Source organism: Rhinopithecus bieti, unplaced genomic scaffold, assembly GCF_001698545.2.
Source record: "Rhinopithecus bieti isolate Rb0 unplaced genomic scaffold, ASM169854v2 scaffold_25288, whole genome shotgun sequence".
Classification (NCBI taxonomy): domain Eukaryota; kingdom Metazoa; phylum Chordata; class Mammalia; order Primates; family Cercopithecidae; genus Rhinopithecus; species Rhinopithecus bieti.
Window position 1 is genome coordinate 841,788 of NW_016811567.1, and position 19,456 is coordinate 861,243.

A 19,456-nucleotide genomic window follows, 5' to 3' on the forward strand; every position below is an offset into this window, starting at 1 on the left:
CGAAGACTCCGCCTCAAAAAAAAAAAAAAAAAAAAAAAAAAAATTATATCCTTTTTCTTTTAAGATATGAAATATATACAGGAATTCATACTAATATTTCTAACTTAAATTTAGATTTGCTAGGCTTTTACTAAATGTTTTAATTTTATGTCTATATCTCTTTCCTTAAATGCTAAAAATCTTGGTTTATAGCACTATTAACTATGTATTTGTTTTATCCAAATGTGTGCTGTCTATGTGTATATACTCCATCACTATTATTACTAACAGTATGATTATTGAAAAGCTTAAGATTCCCTTGCTGGTTGACTTTTTAAAAATTTTTATTTTTTTGTCTTTAGGCTCTCTCTCTCTGGGAACGGGCAGTCAAATTACTATGTTTTGAAGTCACTTAATATCAATCTTCTCTGTAAGGTTAAAACAGAAACTCAATACCCAATTAGGCTTATTTGTTTTATTTTGCCTTCTATTTCTAAGGGATGTTTTTAAAATTTTTATTTATTTTTTATACGTATTTAAAATACACACATATTGTAAATGTAAATTTGTAAAACAAGGTACATTCAGAGAATCTGGGTTCTATCCATTTCATCCATCTTGTTTCTTCCTTTCCATTATGTGTAACAATTTTAAGTTAGTTTTTGGTTTATTCTTCATTTTATTAATGTAGATATGTTTTGTATTCTTCTTATGCTACAGACTTTGCTCCATAACAGTATATAGAGATATTCTTCCTTTCTTTTTACAGTTGCATAATATACTGCTGTGCAAATGTACCACAGTTTATTATCAGTTCCCCTATTAATGGACATTTGGTTTGATTGTTGTCTCTTTTATATCTTACTTTTCTCCAGGAGATCTATGGAATAAACTCCTAGAAGTGGGTTTACTGGCTCAAAAATAAAAATATTTGTAATTTTGCTAGATATTGCTAAATTCTACTCCAGAGTGGTTTTATCAATTTGTTATTTGGATGGATTTTGAAGGATGTATGGTAAGACGTCAGGAAAAATGTAGGGTTTTCTGATGACGTCTGAGAAGCCAAAACAAGTATTTTTTTTTGTTGTTGGATTTTTTTGTGTTTTTTTGGTAAGTTTTCTTAAAGCAAACATAGGCCTCAGAAATCAAGCTTTTGGTCACTTTGCATCCCATGTGCGAAGGTTTTCTGCTTCCATAAGCTGCTAACTCATAGCCCTTTTCAATTCACTTATGTCTATTCTTACTGCGCATTTCCTGTGGGCAAAGGCATGTGCTAAATGTTGGTGAGATATGCAAATAAATCAACATAATTCTGCCCTCCACAAACTCATGATCCGGGTGGGAGACAGACACATAACATCTGATACAAGGCAAATGGCCAGGTGATAGAATTGAACATGCTTTGAGGACGTTGTAGAGTGAGGCGTGCTCTCTGACTAGTGGTCTCTGGGAGATACTGGGTATGGTGGGATTTGGACTGGCCTTGAGGAAAGGCATTTTTATCATAGGTAATTATGGGAGTGAGGTCTCAAACACTGGAGAGTGCAGGGTGTTCAGGGCCTTATCAGATCTGTGTGGCTGCTCTGGGAGTTTCAGAGAGTTCTCCAGTGTATCATGAGATACATCTGTTTTTGAACTGCATATGCTAAGCCTTGAATCTGGAATGTTCAAGTTTTGATTCTTTCTGAGTGATTGCTCTACAGTGTTTGAAACCCTCAAAGCTTCAATTTGGATGATAAGAATCTCAAAGGCACGTAGCCCTGAGTTTGACCCTCAACCACAATACAGTCTCTGTTACCCTTGAACTCAGTCTTGGACCAGCCTCTCTGCAATTCAGAAAGTGCTGTGGGATTTTGAACTTGCAAACAGAGAGAGAGACAGGAGGAGGGGTCATGGGGTTGGGATGTGAGTTGATAAGAGCTTTCCAGCTTTTTATTATGGCTGAGAGATGGGCACATGTGTTCATATGACAACTGAAGTGTGTGGATGCTGAAGAGGATGGCCTGGACTCTCTGGGTTTGGTCTCCCCTTTCTTTTTCTGATGTGTCATTATATTTTACGAACAGGAAGACATATGTGCTTTCTTAAAAAAAATTGCTTCAAAGTTAGGCTACAATATAAGCAGTATACAATAGTTCATTGGATGTTGAACCAGATATTGACACCTCAAGAATTATCTTCTCATTTATAGATGAAGAAATGGAAGTCCAGAGAGGTTATTGCATTTTGTCTGGAGTCTCACCTCTAGTAGGTGGCAGAACTCAGAGAAAACCCAGGTCTTTGTTCCTTCTTCCCTCACATGAGCAATTTGATGCACATTTTACGAGGGAGAACTGGAGTCATTTTCTAGGAATTTTGGTGATTAACAGAAAATTTAACATTCAGAAGTCTGTTCTGACTTTCTTTTTTCTTTTTCTTTTTTTGAGATGGAGTTTCACTCTTGTTGCCCAGGTTGGATTGCAATGGCGCAATCTTAACTCACTGCAACCTCCACTTCCCGGGTTCGAGTGATTCTCCTACCTCAGAATTTTAAATATGGAATAATGACCATTGAAAATAAATCTTTTGCCAATGTCCTTCAGCTCCTTTTTTGAGTTACAAGGTCATATTTTCATTTTATTGGAAATTGAACAGAAGCAGTTTACTACACAGCCAGCAGTTTAGCAAGACTGCATTAGGTTTCAAACCTCTGCAGATTTATCTTGAATGAACTTGAAGATGTGTGTGTCTGTAACCCTTTTCAACGGTATATTCCAACTGTCTTTGAATGGACTGTGGACAGCTTTGTAGTGATCTCAAATTGTTAATTTATGCACTCTGTTTGATTTTTCCCTTTTAGGACCAGATCTTTATGGAAAATGTAGGTGCAGTGAAGCAACTGTGCAAACTAACTAACAACCTTGAGGAGAGAATAGAAGAGTTAGAAATATGGAACAGAAAGCTGGCCCAGCTAAAGCGGCTCAGTAGTTGGAAGTCATCAGCCAGTGAAGCAAGCACAATCAGGTACATTCAGCCAGGACTGCCATAGAAATTTGGGGAAAGGAGAGAGTGAGCTCTTTCCAGAATAAGATCAATCTAAATGGTCTTTTTGATCAAACAGCAACTGCTACTTTCTGATAATGAAGTCTGCATTTTTCTTTTAGAATATTTTGGAGCACAATTGTCTTATATGATAACTTTCTTATTTTTTTCTGTGTTGGTTTTTTTTTTTTTGAGCATGAGTTTTGTTGTTGTCGTCCAGGCTGGAATGCAATGGCGTGATCTTGGCTCACTGCAACCTCCTTCTCCCAGGTTCAAGTGATTCTCCTGTCTCAACCTCCCGAGTAGCTTGGATTATAGGTGCCCATCAGCACGCCCGGCTAATTTTTGTATTTTTAGTAGAGACAGGGTTTTGCCATGTTGGCAGGCTGGTCTTGAACTCCTGACCTCAGGTGTTCCACCCACCTCGGCCTCCCAAAGTGCTGGGATTACAGACGTGAGCCACCATGCCTGGCCCTGTTGCTGTTTTAAAAGTGGAAAAAAACCAGGAGACATCTGTTTAGTAGCAGTTGTTACAGGAAGTGCTAAATTTTCTCATAAGGGTGGCTTCTCCTTTAATGAGGAGAAGTGGTCATTTCTAAATTTAGAAAACCATGTTTGGTCCTCAGGGGAAGACTTTTGTTATTTTTTCTTAATTGCTTAAGAAGGTAAATGCACATTTCCTGGGGTTTAGTTTTGAGAAAAAGAGAAATAAAATGTTTAATTCATTCAGTTATACTTACTGAAGTTCCTTTTCGCAAAAGGAACTCTCAATTGCCATGACTTTTCCTTTTCAAAATATCACTGTATTACAAGAGAAAGTCATATTGCTGTGTTAGTGACAGCCTGGGCCTTTGTCATATATCTTCTGGAGAGGTATTTGAATAGTAACCAATTTTCTCTCTCTTTTAAAGCAAATCTAGCAGAGCCGTTAGTGCATCTTCTCCAAGAAGGGCCGTTCATAAAAAAAACAAGGTAAATAGACAAATTTACAATGAAAGGAAATGATATTTTCTACTTAAAAAGTCTTTAGAGAAATCAGTCAATAATTTTTTTCTCATTTATTTGTTGAGAAAATCCCTAGTTTGCATCCTTATGTACTACATGTGTTTAAATATTAGCCCTCTAGTAGATATTAACTGGCTTTTTAAAGCAAAGTTTAGAGAAACAAGTACAGAATATATTAATCTCAGAGTTATTATCTGCAAGTTTTTGTTTGTGTTGTCCCCTTCAGGCGAAAGTCAGCAGCCTCAGCATACAGATGGCCTTCTGCTGCCAGATCTGTGTACATGCCTTGACCCCCACCCCCTTATCTTTGGCTTTAGGAGATCCCAAAGGGACTTTAGTTAATCCTCAAATCCCTCTTTTCCCTTTGATATTTAGTACTAAATATGCAAATGGAAGAATAGGTATTCACTTGCTGGCAAAGGTTAAAATGTGATGGTTTTATTAATGAATAAAGAAATCATTTATTAAGTAGGATAGTATTTATAGTTAAAGCGAAGGTTAATCATTTATTAACCCTCTCCATCACAGAGAAATATCAGTAAGGGAGAAGCTGCAATACACCCTTCCTAGCAGCACTTCGTAAGTAGCTACAAAACTCAGCTTGCTCCCTCTGATCCAGCAGTGGCCCAAAGGTGGCCCTACCCTGGGGAAGATATCCATGACCTTAACTGACACCCTATTAAAGGTTGACCTGATGCTTGTGTCACTGCCTCATTTTACTCTCTACTCCTCATGCTATACTGTGTTGAATTATTCTAAAAGGATTCAGAAAGAGTTCAAAATTCTTCTACTAAAAACAAGTAAACTATTATGCAGCTGACAAGCTCCTTAGGGTATTGACAAACACAAATACCCAGGTAAAAATATATGTAGAATTGCTCTGGGGCAAGTTACTCAACCACACTGGGAAATAGGGACAATTATAGTATTTACACAGATTGTTGATGGGATTTAAATGAGGATTAAGGAGCTACAGCTCTTTGCACAGCACTCAGCACTTAGTAGGTTACTCAATAAACACAAAACACGAAAAATATTGTGTAGGAAAGGTACCCTTTGGACTAAATAATTTTCAGTGGGACAGAGGGAATGGTATCCACATCCATGGCAGCCCTGATAGGTGCAGTTTGGTCACCTGTAATCTCTGTAGCTCCCATCTGGCAAAATAAGAGATTCTCTTTCTTTTGCAGTTATCTCAGAATATTAACTAGAATATATGGCCCATGAGAGCAGGCCCTGTGTCTGCCTTCCTCATTCTCGTGTCACTAGGACTAGCATGAAGTAGGCACTCAAGAAATATTTGTCAGAGGAATACCTGAGTGGAGAGCCCAGTATGAAAATATTCCCTGAGTATGACAACTTAAATAAAAAAACATTAAGTAGTTCAGTGTCTTGGGTATGTGGGTGGAGTGTAAGCTGGGGTGTGGTCCCAGGGTCGGGGACTCATGTAGGCCTTAAAGAGCGCCCGTTGAACTCAGAGATCTCTTGCTGTCATTGTAGAGGGCCTGTGGGAGGCAGAAAGGATGAGTCAGATCTCTTCTAAGGAATTGCATTGTAGCCAGGGAAGATTGGAAGAAAATACGAAGAACAGTTGTACCTGGATGTCATCAATGCTGCAGAGGCTCAGAGTGTCAGGAGGTTTATGAGAGTTGAACCTTAAAGGAGAAGTAAGCTTTGGCTAGACAGCAATGAAATTGAAGGAGAAGTTACAGATGGAATGGCATAAATGAAAGTCTGGTGGCTGGAAATGGCTTCCTTGAAGGATTAGGTGGGAGTTGTTTAGGGAAGATAGTGGAAGATAAGGCTGAAAATAAAGAAGCCATGAAAGCCTTTTGAATAATAGCAATATCTAAGTTGTATAGTTTCCTTTCTTTAAAACAGACAGTAAAAGGAGGCAGCATAGCATTGTGGTTAAGAGCATAGATTCTGGAGCCAATTTTGGGGGGGTTCAAATTCCTGGCTCTGTGATTTATTAGCTGTGTGATCTTGAGAGAGAAACTTAGCCTTCCTGTGTCTCATTTTCCCTATTTTTAAAATGGGGTTGATAAAGGTACTTGCTTCATAGGGTTGTAGAGGATTATTGTGAGGATTAAATAAATTGATATATGTAAAGCATTTAGATGGGTGCATGGCACATAGTAAGTGCTACATAATAGTTGTTATTAATGTGTTCAAACTCAATATTTTAGCGAATCTCATTTCAGGCTTGTCCAGGGAGCTCAATAAAATACAAATAACCAAAGTGCTTGTTTCTTTTGTGCTGACCTGCTAAGAGATCTGAGCTCTTCCTGTGAGGTTGACTTTTACTTCCATGCTACCACGCATCTCCTAGGTGTCCTCTGTTCCTTGGGGACTCTGTGGGTCATTGAAATGCTTGTGTGTGAGTGGGGAGTGGTATTCTGGAGTAGGGTGGGGGTCTTGTTAATGAGCAAATTGATGCTGTGGGCAGTTAGTGGGTCTTACCAGATGGGAAGAAGCCTGACTGGGCCCTGCCTTTACTTCCACACGGCTCCCAATGCTGGCCAAGATGGTGTTCATTCTGGAGGAAGATTGAAGTCTCCTGATATAGCTCTCATTCAATCAGTAGGGTTCCTCTTTTTTCCTTCTCTTTCTCCACCTCCAAGAGGTAGGTGGGCCATTCTCGCTATACGTAGGACTCAGGATGAGATAGGAAGCTCCCCAGGATTCAAATAAGAATTCACTGACTACTTGGAGGAGGAGAGGGAAAAGGAAAGAATGAAGATGGCTGAGCATGGTGGCTCACGCTTGTAATCCTAATACTTTGGGAGGCCAGAGTGGGTGGATCACTTGAGCCCAGGAGTTCAAGACTAGCCTGGACAACACAGTGAGACCCCATCTCTAAAAAAATTAAAAAATTAACTGGGTTTGGTGGCTGTAGTTGCAGTTACTAGGGAGGCTGAGGTGGGAGGATCACTTGAGCCGAGGTGGTAGAGGCTGCAGTGAGGCAAAATTATGCCATTGCACTCCAGCTTTGGTGACAGAGCAAGACCCTATCTAAGAAAAAAAAGTGAACATGGGTAAATACTTTTTATTGTCCTACCTTTTACAGGTTCCCAGCCCCTACTCCCCCCAAATAAAACCTATTGAATCAGAATTTTACATTTAGGGCTTTTAGGGTTTTCTCAAGCACCATAGTAATTCTATGCACACCTTAATTTGAGAGACATTACACTGTTTATTGGATATACCTAATAACTCTGAAAAGTAGGCAGGTATTATTTTATTATTCCTATTTTATTGATAAGGAAAATGAGGATCAATGACATTTAGATAACTTGAAGACTCAACTCTAAATCTGACTCCAGGTCTTAGGCCATTTCTCTATATTAGGTCAAAGGCTTTTGAGGAAAAGCATGGAGACTTAAAATAATTCAGTAGCTGTGGGGGTAGATTGAAGGGGAAAGCACTTACCCTGAGACTAGTCCTATTTAATTCCAGTCAATTCAAACAAATTTCATTGAGTTTCTCCTCTGTGCAGTACACTATTAAGATGTCCTCAGAACAGTTTCTGTGAGACCTCAGAACAGTATAAGCCATTGACTTCTTGGTCATCACAACAGCTTCCAGCTGTACTTATGGATGGCTCAGTTACAATAACCCTAAGGGATAGTGTACTTGGTAAAAATGGTATAGTGAATCCTATACCCCTACCCTATACTACATTGAAGAACATTTGCTTTAGTCAGACAGCTAGCCCAATAAATTAAACCAAGAACCAATTTAAAATTATTACCACCTTATTGTACCCAATAAATTAAACCAAGAACCAATTTAAAACTATTACCACCTTATTCTAATACCCTAATAACCAAAAGCATGACTCTATCCTATATCCCCAGAAGGCAGCAGGCATAATACTCCTTATTGCATTTATAGGAAACTCATATTTAAGTAGCACCTCATTTAAGTGGGCAGAAAACTTCTCCTATCTCTTCAGCCAGATTCCCCAGCAATTGGAGAGCTGTCATTCTGTAGCTCTTGGCTTCTTCCCCATATGCAATTTTTTATGCCAATATTTATCAGTCCTAAAGTTTTGTCTCATTCACATCCTGGAGACTAGAATTTACTAATTTTCATGTCTCCTATAGTGTTGTACATAATGCTGCTCAATAAATATTGTAGAATGAATATGAGAATAAATAAGACACAGGCCCAGAGATATCTGTATATACAGGTGAAAAACTGAATACTGGTGTTATAATTTAAAAAAGTGTTTAGTGGGATTTCATTCTATAAAAACCTTTTTCATCATGTATCATGATACCTGAAATCATTCCATTGGAATTCATATCTTCATGTCTTGAAGATCTTTTGATTTTCAAAAGTATCCTGCTCAAAGAGATGGACATCTGTGGTCTGACAACATCTCGCCTCAGGTCCCCCTTTCTCATAAAACTGCGAAGATAAGTGCTCAATGAATGGAAGATCATTGTCTGCAGGATGTCTGGGAAAAGGGAGATTGCTGTAGCTTGGAATTTCAAGGAAAGGGAGGTACTTGAGATAGATTTTGAAAGAATGTTGTTTTCAGAGAGGCAAGGAGGAGGAAAGAGATGTAAATTGAGGCAAGCACTCAAACTATCCCAAGACAGCAGCAAATACCCCTGCTGGGAGCAATTCTCCAGGCTCCCTTCTCACAGTTAGAGTTACTAATTTATCACTGCTCATTACTGAACCTTTTTATAGGTTTATCTTTCAGGAAAAAGACGGGCGTGTCCTAATTGGGTTTTCCAGACCTTGGTTATAACTCTGATTGCTGTGATGGCATTTTGGTAAGAAAAACTTCACTGTTATGCCATGTCAAGCTCTTTTGTTCCTTCCCATGTTTCTTTTATCACATATGAACTGGGGACTTGCCTGTTTACTTTGAAGACAAGAAGCCCTTTAAACTAGGCCCTGAACTTTGATAGCGTAGAAATGAGGGAACCCTTTTTGAAAACTGTTATTTTGAAGAAAAAAGCACAGGCTTTCTGCCTTAAATATGACATGTTTTTTTTCAATTAACTGCTATGTTTAGCAACAAACTGTGGCTTTCGTGTGTGTGTGTGCATGTGTGTGTGTGCGTGCGCGCGTGTGTGTGTATCTTTCTTAGCTTTGCAAATTCTGTTTTCTTTTCTGTTGACCTTGGAGAAAGAAGTAAATAAGAAATCAAGTATAATCCACTCTCCCTTGGTCACTCATATTTATGGTAACTCTCCTGGATTCTTCAGTGAAGACTTTTCACCAAAGGGACACCAAGATATACCATGTGATGGAATTGTAGCCAAATCTACTAAGCAGTTAAACCAAGCAAATACAGTGAGGACAGCAGTATTTGCTATGCAAATTGGGCAACTTTTGATGCCATCCCTCCTCTGCAGCCCGCAAAGGCAGGCCTTTGCTAGAATGCAGGGCCCTTTCTCAGGTCTCTAGGCTTCTGCTGCTGTGATTCCCCTCCCCCACCACACTGGGCCTTTGAGACCTGGTCATCTTGCTGTGTTCTCTTGCCTGTCTTCTCTGGGCCTTTGAGTGCACCTGGTTTTTTCTTAGTCGGACTATTCATATGGTGAAAGGATATTTATCTATCACTCAAAAAATGCTTTGTTAGCCTGGGAAAGGACTGGCTTCTGGGGCCTGTCTTAGGGGAGACAGTTATTCTCAGGGGCAAAGCAAGCTGTGGTCTCCAGGTGCTTCCAGTTCCTTGACCTAAAGCCGCATCCCAGCTACAGAAGACAGTGTAGCTTTATCAGTGCCCTTCTTGTTCCTTAGTGTTTTCGCTTGTGACTTGCTACTGCCCACTGTAGGGAAACACCCAAGTATTTGACACCACTACCTAGAATTCCCATTAGAAGCCTTCGCACTTCTCTTATTCTCCCAGGTGTGCTTGTCTTCTCCTGCTGGGATTCCCAACTCAGGAAGAGTGTGAACCTCTATCTTAGTGGACATACTTAGCATTCTCTAGAGACACAGATTCCCCAGTCCGGTAGAAAGGTTATAAGAAGTCTAATTGTAAGGTAAAGAGACTGCTTTTTAAACATGCTTATTAGATCTTATTATTTCCAATATTGTTTACCACTAAGACTGCAGATAGTAGGTGTTCGGCTTATTATCTTGCTTCTGGCATGTGATATACCTGAGTATGATCAAAACCAGGGTTTGCCCCCAAAGACTGGAAAAGATGTTCAAAGATGTCCTAGAAGTTTTCTGGGCTTTGTGTTGAGGCAGATGCTGGACACAAATCATAAAGAGTATTTTAGAATTGGAATGGGGAGATGGAGTGTGGGAGAGGTAGGAGAACAAAGAAGGGGAGACTGTAACACAGGATTTTTCTCAGCCTTTTTGCTGGACTCACAGCAGCAGTGCCCCATCTACTTGGCTCGCTCTGCTGCTGAGTGGGAGCACATGACAGAATGAGTGCAGGGTTTGGTCGGCCACTCCAGGTGCTGATACAGGAGCAAGCTCCATGCGGGGCTCATGGCCAGTCCAGGCATATCACCCCAAGGGGAATGTGGCAGTGCCCTGGTAAGAGTGCCTGGGACCCCGAAACCCCAGAGTGGGTGTTAGTGTGCTAATTAGTGCTTTTAGCTCTGCCATCTGTAGCCCAATGCACAGCAGAGTGTTAGTAGTTTAGTTGACCCCTGGCTTTATCACATGGGGCAGCTGCCCACCACTGGTGAGGGCAAAGGGCCAATGATACAGCCTTTCTGGGTACCCATGCTCGGTGAGTCCCAAGCTCTTGTCCAGCGTCTAAGAAGAATGAGGTCACGCTAATGATTGAAGGGTGATGAAAGCAGATAATTTTATTGAGCAAAGAAAATAGCTCTCAGCAAAGAGGGGAGCTGAAAAGGGGATGGAAAGTTCAGGTCATCTTCCCCAAAATCAGGTTGTCTCTTCCCTGAAGTCAGGTCATCTCCCCCAAAGTCAGGTTATCTCTGTCTCTACTGACTGAGTCTGGGGTTTTTATAGGCACAGGATAGGGGCAGGGCAGGCCATAGGTATTATTGGAGAAGGCAGCATTTGATTGGTTAAAAGGCATTATTCAGAAACGCCCACTTGGGAGAGAGTGGGAAAACAGGAATAGAAGTTCTCACTCTGGGCTGTGGGTTTCAGGCTGTTTTTGGCTTTAAGGTGGAGTTTCACTGGAGACCCAACCCTGTCTGCCTAGGATTTCTCTGCCTCCTGCCTCTATTAACTGGACCACAGCAAACAGTTGCCACGATGACACTATAAATTCTATCTGACAGCATCTTTGGGGTTTAGCACCACTTTTCCCAGGCAGGGCTGTGCCTGCTGGGCAGTAACCAGCTACTGCTGAGAACACTTTGGGAATTTGTTCTTTATGAGCACATATGGCACAGTTTTCTTGTGTATCCTAATGATGGTAAATCCAGCACCTTTGGTAGGAAGCAAAATAATGAGGAGTCAAGTTTGGAAAACCGGGTGTGAAGTCGAACTGGCAAGAAGTCAAGTCAGTTAACTCTTTCAAGCCTAGCACAAAATGGAGCTGTAAAGCCATCAGCAGACTTTCTGTGTGACTTGTGAGAGGGTTCTAAAGATGTCCCCCAAAGAGGAGAACACGAAGTATTTGGATGCATGGGGATTGTTGGAATAGCTTCCCAAGGCTCAGAAATCTTAAGGAAAGCTTCCATTTGTTTATATAAGTTCCGGTCATGGGGGAGAAGACATCCTCATTGTTTTGAAGTCTCAGTGAGGAAACAAATACTTTCTTGCAGTTCTTTTCCTTCCTCTGACCTATTCAGTGTATTGTGCTCTGAAAAGACAGGCAGCCGGAAGGAAGATGTCAGAGAAGCAGCCAGAGGGTTTGGCCTCCACAGCTGACTAGACCTGTGCTGCCTTCCATCTCCCGATGCGACAGTGCCAATGCCCTCCACCAGTGGGATGCAAACTGTGTTCTGACTCTTTCCTGCAAGGAGCAGTTGCCTCCAGCAACTTATATGCTTCCTCTTGTAATCTTCCACTAGTGACAGGCGCCTCTGAGACAGCTTGCCAGGCCTGGGGGGCTGCTCTGTGGAAAAAATCCATCAGCATGGAGTACCCCAGGAGCCTCTGAGCTCCAGGAAGCTGAGGGATTTTTCTCTCCAGGGCAGAAAAGCATAACTGTGCTGGTTTCCATGGTGTTTCTGTCAGCCGAGGCCACCCCCTCCCCCCTGCTCCCATCTGTGTGGCCTGTGAGAGTACATCTCTGGCCAGCTGGATGTGTGAGATATATCTGGAAACAAATCTGCCACATAATGCTTTTTTTTTTTCTTTTTTGACAGTGCTTTGATGATAGTCACCCTTTATATACTTAGCTTAAAAGATCAAGACCGACGTGTCCCAAATCTCCCTCCAAGGTGAGAGTTCAGTTCAATTTTCTGGCCTAAAATTCCTTTGGAGAGAAGGATTTTTGCAGGTCTCTTTCATTAATCATTTTATTCTTTTTCTCCGGCAATATCACAAGCTCTCAGGAGCCGGCTCTGCTGTCCACAGCCTCCTCCACAGGTAAAGGCTTTACATTCCTCACCCTCAAACCTGGTTTCAAGTGAACTGTCAACAGAAGAAACCAGCGTTTCAGGTTAACCTTCTTGCTTCCCCTCCCCCCTGCCCAATGCCTTGCAGCACCTAATACATCCCTGGCAACCACACCGGCCTCCTTACAAGTACCTGAAATTACTTTCTGTGAAATCCTGCCATGTCAGGAGACTTATTGCTGCCCCATCTGGGGAACGAAAGAAGTCTTTTCAAGTCCTGTGCAAAGACAATCTGAAGAGAAGGAATTCCATCAGAGGCAATGGTCAGGTAAATGATGTTCAAAGAGAAACAACTAGAGCTTTGAACTTGAGGTTGTTTTCTTATCACAATTTATTTAGATGGTCATTAATGGTTTCAGATAATGGTTCCATGCTTCTATTTGGGGTGGCAAAATCTTTAAAACACAAATACACAAACTGTCAATCATCTGTAATATTGAGTTCCTTGCCCAGGAATGAAATTTTGGTTGATTCAAGTACTTATAATTCTCACCAAGTGAAAGGTTCTCATTTGTCCATTGCCAACAAGGATAGTAATAGTAGCACAAGTGAAGTAATTACATGCACGTGGGTGGATTTTTTTTTGGCTCATTTAGAATTTTAAAAATGATGTGGTATCTGGGCTCTCTGCCCAAACCAACTAGGGCAAAATGTAAGAGACTTTGGAAACTCTAATTTAGAGTTCAGGGTGAGATTTAAGGCAGTGAAAACCCAAGGTTGGCATTCCACTTTCAGAATAACTTTTCCTCTTCCTCCTAGGGACACACACAAACATACACACATACCAATGTTTTTCAAGTAACAGAATTTTCATGGTAAAAAAAAGTATACAAACTTAATCAAGGATGCAAGTGTAATCATATCCATAAGATTATATACAAGTCTTCCAAATGTATACTAATTTATTACTGTTTTTAGAAATTTATTCTATATACACATATTAATAAAGAGTAATATTAATGATGATGCTAATAAGGATACATATTACTGTGGCTTATTGATTAGGATGCTGTCATAACAATAACTCTCAAATAACAGTGGATTCTTATGGCAAAAATTTAATTCTGACTCACTCTATATATTAAATGTGAATCAAAAGAGGGTTCTTGGTCATCATGTCATTTAAAGTCCAGCTGATGAGGATTACATCACAATAATTATTTCCACAGTCTCCACAGTAGTGGTAAAAGAACAAGGCAAATTATGTACTGGCTCTTAAAGCTTCTACCTAGGTATAACACATGTTACCTCTGCTTATACTTTATTGGCCAAAGCAGGTCATGTCACATTGGTCATGTCTAATTTTAAAACGGATGGGGAAGAACAGACCTAACATGTATGGAGAAGATGAACCAGAATACTTATAAGTGGTGCTAATGACCTACGTAGAATATGGTTAGTGGTTGAAATGTTGGGGTGCAATGTCATTTCCTTTCCCTTTTGACATTATTGCATATCCTAGTCTTGGTTAAATAACTTACAAGTTGTCATCATCATCATCATGATTATCATGTTGTAATGAAGTATTACTCTATGCAGGGTACTGTCATAAGTAGTTTACATGAGTAAATCATTTAATCTTCACAAGCCTACAAGAGAGGTGCCTTTATGATCCCAATTTTTTTCCAGTGGGGAAGCTGAGATACAGAGTTCTTTCACTACAGCAATAGGAAGCATTGAGCTTTTCTCATGAAAAATATTTTTGATTGAGCTTAGGAGCAGATGCATCACTATAGAGTAAAACTAAAGTTTCATTTTAAAGAAAGGAATTCATTTCAGTCATCTTATTCTCAATATTTTAAATATGAAAAAATCTAGAACTACCACAGAAATCCCCAAGGCTTTTATCCCTTGTGAAAGCACATGGAACCTGGTGGCTGGTAAACACTTTTCTTACCTTGGGAGCCCATGCTGGAGACACCTGAAATTCTTTTCTGAAAGCAGTCCTCGGAAGAGACCATCTCACCTATGAGAGATGTACTGATAACAGATCCTGAATAGGAAGAGGTCGTAGACTGGTCCACTCTTCATTTTCAAGGGTTTCTTGACTGCTGAACAAGTTTATTCCTGGAGTAACCAGCTGTTCACATCAAGGGAATATAGTCATGTGCCACATGTTTCAGTCAACAATGGACCATATATATACTAGTGGCCCCATAAGATAATAATTGAGCTGAAAAATTCTTATTGCCTGATGACGTCTTGATGATCCTGACCCTGTATAGGCCAGGCTAATGTGTGTATTTGTACTTTAGTTTCTAATGAAAAAGTTTAAAAGTAAAGAAAAAAATTAATAGAAAAGCTTATAAAATAAAATTATGAAGAAAGAAAATATCTTTGTACAGCTGTACAATACGTTTGTGTTTTAAGCTAAATGTTATTGCAAGAGTCAAAAAGTTTCTTAAAATTTAGAAGTTTATAAAGTAAAAAAATTGCAGTAAGCTAAGGTTAATTATTTATTGAAGAAAGAAAATTTAAAAAATAAATTTAGTATAGCCTAAATGTATGGTGTTTATAAAGTCTACAGTAGTGTCCCAGGCCTTCAGATTCACTCACCAGTCACTCACTGATTGACTCAGAGCAACTTCCAGCCCTGCAAGCTCCATTCATGGTAAATTCCCTGTCCAGGTGGACTAGTTTTTGTCTTTTATACTTTATTTTTTTACTGTACCCTTTCTACGTTTAGATATATTCAGATACACAAATACTTACCATTGTGTTACAGTTGCCTACAGTATTTACAGTATAATGCTGTACAGGTTTGCAACCAAGAACCAATATAGCCTAGGTGTGTAGTAGGCTGTACAATCTAGGTTTGTGAAGTACACTTTGTGATGTTTGTACAACAATGAAATTGCCTAATGACGTATCTCACATATTCATGTAATTAAGCAATGCATGACTGTATTGGGAGGAACAGCCCTTTTTAAACAAGATCAAGGCTTTTTGCTCTCTGTGACAATGCAGAATTTTCATGTTAAAAAAATTATAGAAACTCAATCAAGGGCTACAAGTGTAATCATGTCCATAAGATTATATATAATTCTTCCAAATGTATACTAATTTATTATTGTTTTAGAAATGTTCCCCTAAAACGATAGCCTAAAACAAGATGAGCAGACACTCATCTTGTGACACTCATCTTGTTTCTACAACAATGAAATTGCCTAATGACGTATTTCACAGGATCATGTAGTTAAGCAATGCATGACTGTATTGGGAGGAACAACCCTTATTAAACCAGATCGAGGCTTGTTGCTCTCTGTGACAATACGGATTTTCATGTTAAAAAAATTACAGAAACTCGATCAAGGGCTACGAGTGTAATCATGTCCATAAGATTATATACAATTCTTCCAAATGTATACTCATTTATTATTGTTTTTAGAAATGTTCCCCTAAAAACAATAACCTAGAAACAAGATGAGTGTCTGCTCATCTTGTTTCTGTAGCTATGTAAATCCTAAAGAAAGAAGTGACACCTAAGGAAAGAAAATTTGCTCCATAGCGCCAGGCTGTGTCCACCTAGACAGAACTAACAGCTTCTTTGACCACAAATGAAAGTTATGTTCTGCCTTACTAGGCTCTGTGATACACTGGGAAAGTTGTTGCCTCTTGCTTTTGTCAACTGGAGGAAAATGGAAAGGATTCAAATGTTTGATTCACTTTTGTCTTCAGAAAACCCAAAAACTTTTGGAGATTTAATCACAGAATCTCAGAGAACAGCTATGCAAGTGACACCTGACTTCTTGGCCCTGAGAATCCACTATAAGCATACTTTTACAATGATGTGATTGAGAAAATACATGAAGGGCAAATGTAACTATAAATTCAGTTAAGCTTTTAACTGAATTGTTTTTATTACATCAACAGTGGCATTTGAAAAATAGTACAAATCTACAGGAGAGATGTTGCTTTTCAAGTCTACAGACACCACCACAGACCCCTTTATGCAATCACCCAAGGTTCCAAGGACCCCATGGCAGGAGAACTACTGATTTACACCAAATTACCCATTTTGCAGCTGATGAAATGGAGGCACTGGACCTTACTTAAGATTCCTCAGTTGAGTTTCTAGAAAAGTTGGAATTGAAATCTGGGTTCCCCGCTTCCCTGTCCTGGGTTCCTTCCCATTTGCCATCCTGCCTCCATTGATTCGGACATGGTATGTGCATGTACCTGAGATCAACTCTAGAAGGTACAGAAAGTATCCACTCTATGGCCCTTTCTGGCTCCTCCTGGTAAGTTTGCCTCTGTCCATTGCAATGTCCCTGATGTGGGATATTTTGGAGTCTGAGCAAAGCCTCTTCTCTTCTGCTGCTGGTTTACTCTTCCCCTCTGTTCAAGGTACTATATAACAGCAGGCTTCTAAATACAAAAGAGGAGAAGTCTAGGAAACTATTCTTTTCAGCCAGATGTTTCTAAGGTATTAAAGACCAATTAAAAATTAAGGAATAAAAATAAAAAAGAAATTCAAGAGTAACAAAAAAAAAAAAAAAAACTTAGAAAAGCTCTCAGTGGGATACAGAGTAATATCTAACAGTTTACTAAACCCCTAAACACATTTATGAGCCTCCTTCCTGAGGAGTAAGACTATAATAAAATAAGTGAAGGGAAATCAGCATTTTTTTGACATGCTGAGCTTGTGTCATTATTCTTCTTTTGGGCCAAAGTTGATCTTATCTGTGTAAAGTGTCTTTTAGAAAGATTATCTCTCCCACTCCCCTCACTTAATAAAAGCTTGGGTAAGACTAATCAGGAAGTGGAAAGTGAGTATTTTGGAATATTAAGCTTCTACTTTAAGGAACCATCTGAATGTGATGAATTAGATTTTAATCCATGGAACCAGTAAAGATTTAAGTAGACAAGAGAGTTAGATATTAAAAAGTAACGAGCCTGTGGAGAAAAGCATCTATGGAATTCTGTAGAATATATTAGAGTTGGTGAAGACTTAAAAAATATCTGGAATTCATGTTCATTTTGTTTTGGAGACCACAACTCTGAGAAAAGTGAATGGCCGGAAGAAAATGGTCCCCTGTGTTAAAGGACTCAGCCATTGACTGGTGGGGCTTACTGGCTTCTTCACAGCACATGAGTCTGGTTCAATGAAGGGAAGAGAAAGGTATCCAAGATGCTGTACTGGACTCAGCCGCCAGTACAGTCTTACAAGTAGTGCAATATACACCTTCTACCATGACAGGAGTATGCTTTTGTTGGGCACCATCCTAAATCTTTACTCTCCAGAAGTTTCTAATTTAGTTTATTGGGAGAGCTCATCCACCGATTGTGAAATATATCTCCAACTTTATAATGAAAACCTCAGGGGATGTACTATATGAAGCTTATAATGAATATCACTGGAAGACATTTGTAAAATGAGATCAACCCTAGAAGGTACTGACAGTATGCCTTTATAACTTCCTGTATGACTACTGGAAGATTTATGGTTTTCCTATAACCAGCCTTTCAGAGTCAAATAGTCTCGTTTCAGAGAAGTGTCAAATGGAAGGTGTTTTACGGGAGATTTAAATTTTATTTCTTGCATTTGAAAAATCATTTTTATAATTCTGATCTGCAAGATTATCTTTCCTTATTCCCACCTATTTATTGCTGTTTTTTTTTTAAAAAAATGTTACCCCACCAGGTACTCAATTGTATTCATAGGGTTTTATGTCTCCAGGACCTGAAAACACAGTCCTGTGGAATAAGGCAAATCTGTAGTTCTATTGCCAAAATTTATAATGAGCTATTTTTCTGCAAATTCAGCAGGCAAGTAGGACAAAAGGTAGGAGAAGAAAACACACAGGATAGAAAAGTCCTGGTTTCTACTTCTCTTTATGCCTCATTTGTCTTGTAAATTTATAACCTTCTGTGGAGGCAGTTTTAAGCAAAACTAATAGTAGAAACGTATTTGGAAATTATTACTGGAATAGCTAGAATCCAAGAAATCTGGAGGTCTTTTTGGCAGCGTATATGTTCACATGTAAAGGAAAATAAATATTCAATTTTCTAGAAACTCCTCATATATCAGGACCCATTTCTTCTTAATGGAAAGCACCATGTTGGGCTCAGACACTCACCCTGCCTCCCAGTTCTGTCTTGCTTCCTTTTGCTAATAGAGTAAAGGAGTCTAGCTTCCCATGTTCATTCTCAGCATCCCTCTGCACCCTTCCCCTGGGAAATTTCCCTGTGAATACGTAAGAGGAAAGGTTTTTAGAGGTTAAATTGGCCTTCCCTCTTCTTTTCCTTCCTCTTTCCCTGGCTCTCTTTCTTCCCTCCTTTCACCCATATTCGTTGAGCACCACTGTGAGCCCAGCATTACCGTATCTGGGATACAACAGTGAACAGGATGTAGTCTTCAAGGAGCCCACAGTTAGGTGAATGGTTAAGTAAACTAGTCCTTCCACCTAGTGAGAGGAGTTATAACCAGGATAGGGATGTTTAGGAGTGATTGTCCCCAAGTATTGTCTTTTGCTTTCTATCCTGAAATTGGATACTGAAACTTGAACATAGATCTAAATCTGCAAATTAAAAAAAAAAAGACTGCCAAAACTTCATAAAGTTATTTTGTTAGGTATGCTTAGCAACCCACTAAATGATTGTTTTCACTATCTACTTTAAAAGATACATGAAAAAAAATAGCCTTAACAACATTCATCTGAATGGTTACCTTTTCAAAATTGCATTTAAAATGACTTTTGGGTGATGACAGGAGCCTAGCCACTCCCTGGGCTCCCTCCCTCCAAGCCTGCTCTGGCCCCACACCAGCAGCCTGATTCCTCCTTTCAGCTGGCTGCATCTCAGGCCTTACTTTAGACCAAGCTTGTCCAACCTGCGGCCCATGGGCCACATGCGGCCGAGGACGGCTTTGAATGCGGCTTAACACAAATTTGTGAACTTTCTTAAAACATTATGAGATTTTT

At 39.6% G+C, this 19,456-nt stretch overlaps 1 protein-coding gene across 1 annotated transcript in view; it reads left to right on the forward strand.

Moving 5' to 3' along the window:
* The window catches only part of MYRFL (myelin regulatory factor like), a 112,649-nt gene that overhangs the window by 84,112 nt on the left and 9,081 nt on the right, over positions 1–19,456 (forward strand). The window contains exons 14-19 of the mRNA XM_017894064.1: positions 2,819–2,982; positions 3,912–3,972; positions 8,710–8,795; positions 12,282–12,356; positions 12,464–12,504; positions 12,622–12,801. Of these exons, the coding sequence (XP_017749553.1) occupies positions 2,819–2,982; positions 3,912–3,972; positions 8,710–8,795; positions 12,282–12,356; positions 12,464–12,504; positions 12,622–12,801 (607 nt within the window). The remainder of the gene's footprint in view (positions 1–2,818; positions 2,983–3,911; positions 3,973–8,709; positions 8,796–12,281; positions 12,357–12,463; positions 12,505–12,621; positions 12,802–19,456) is intronic.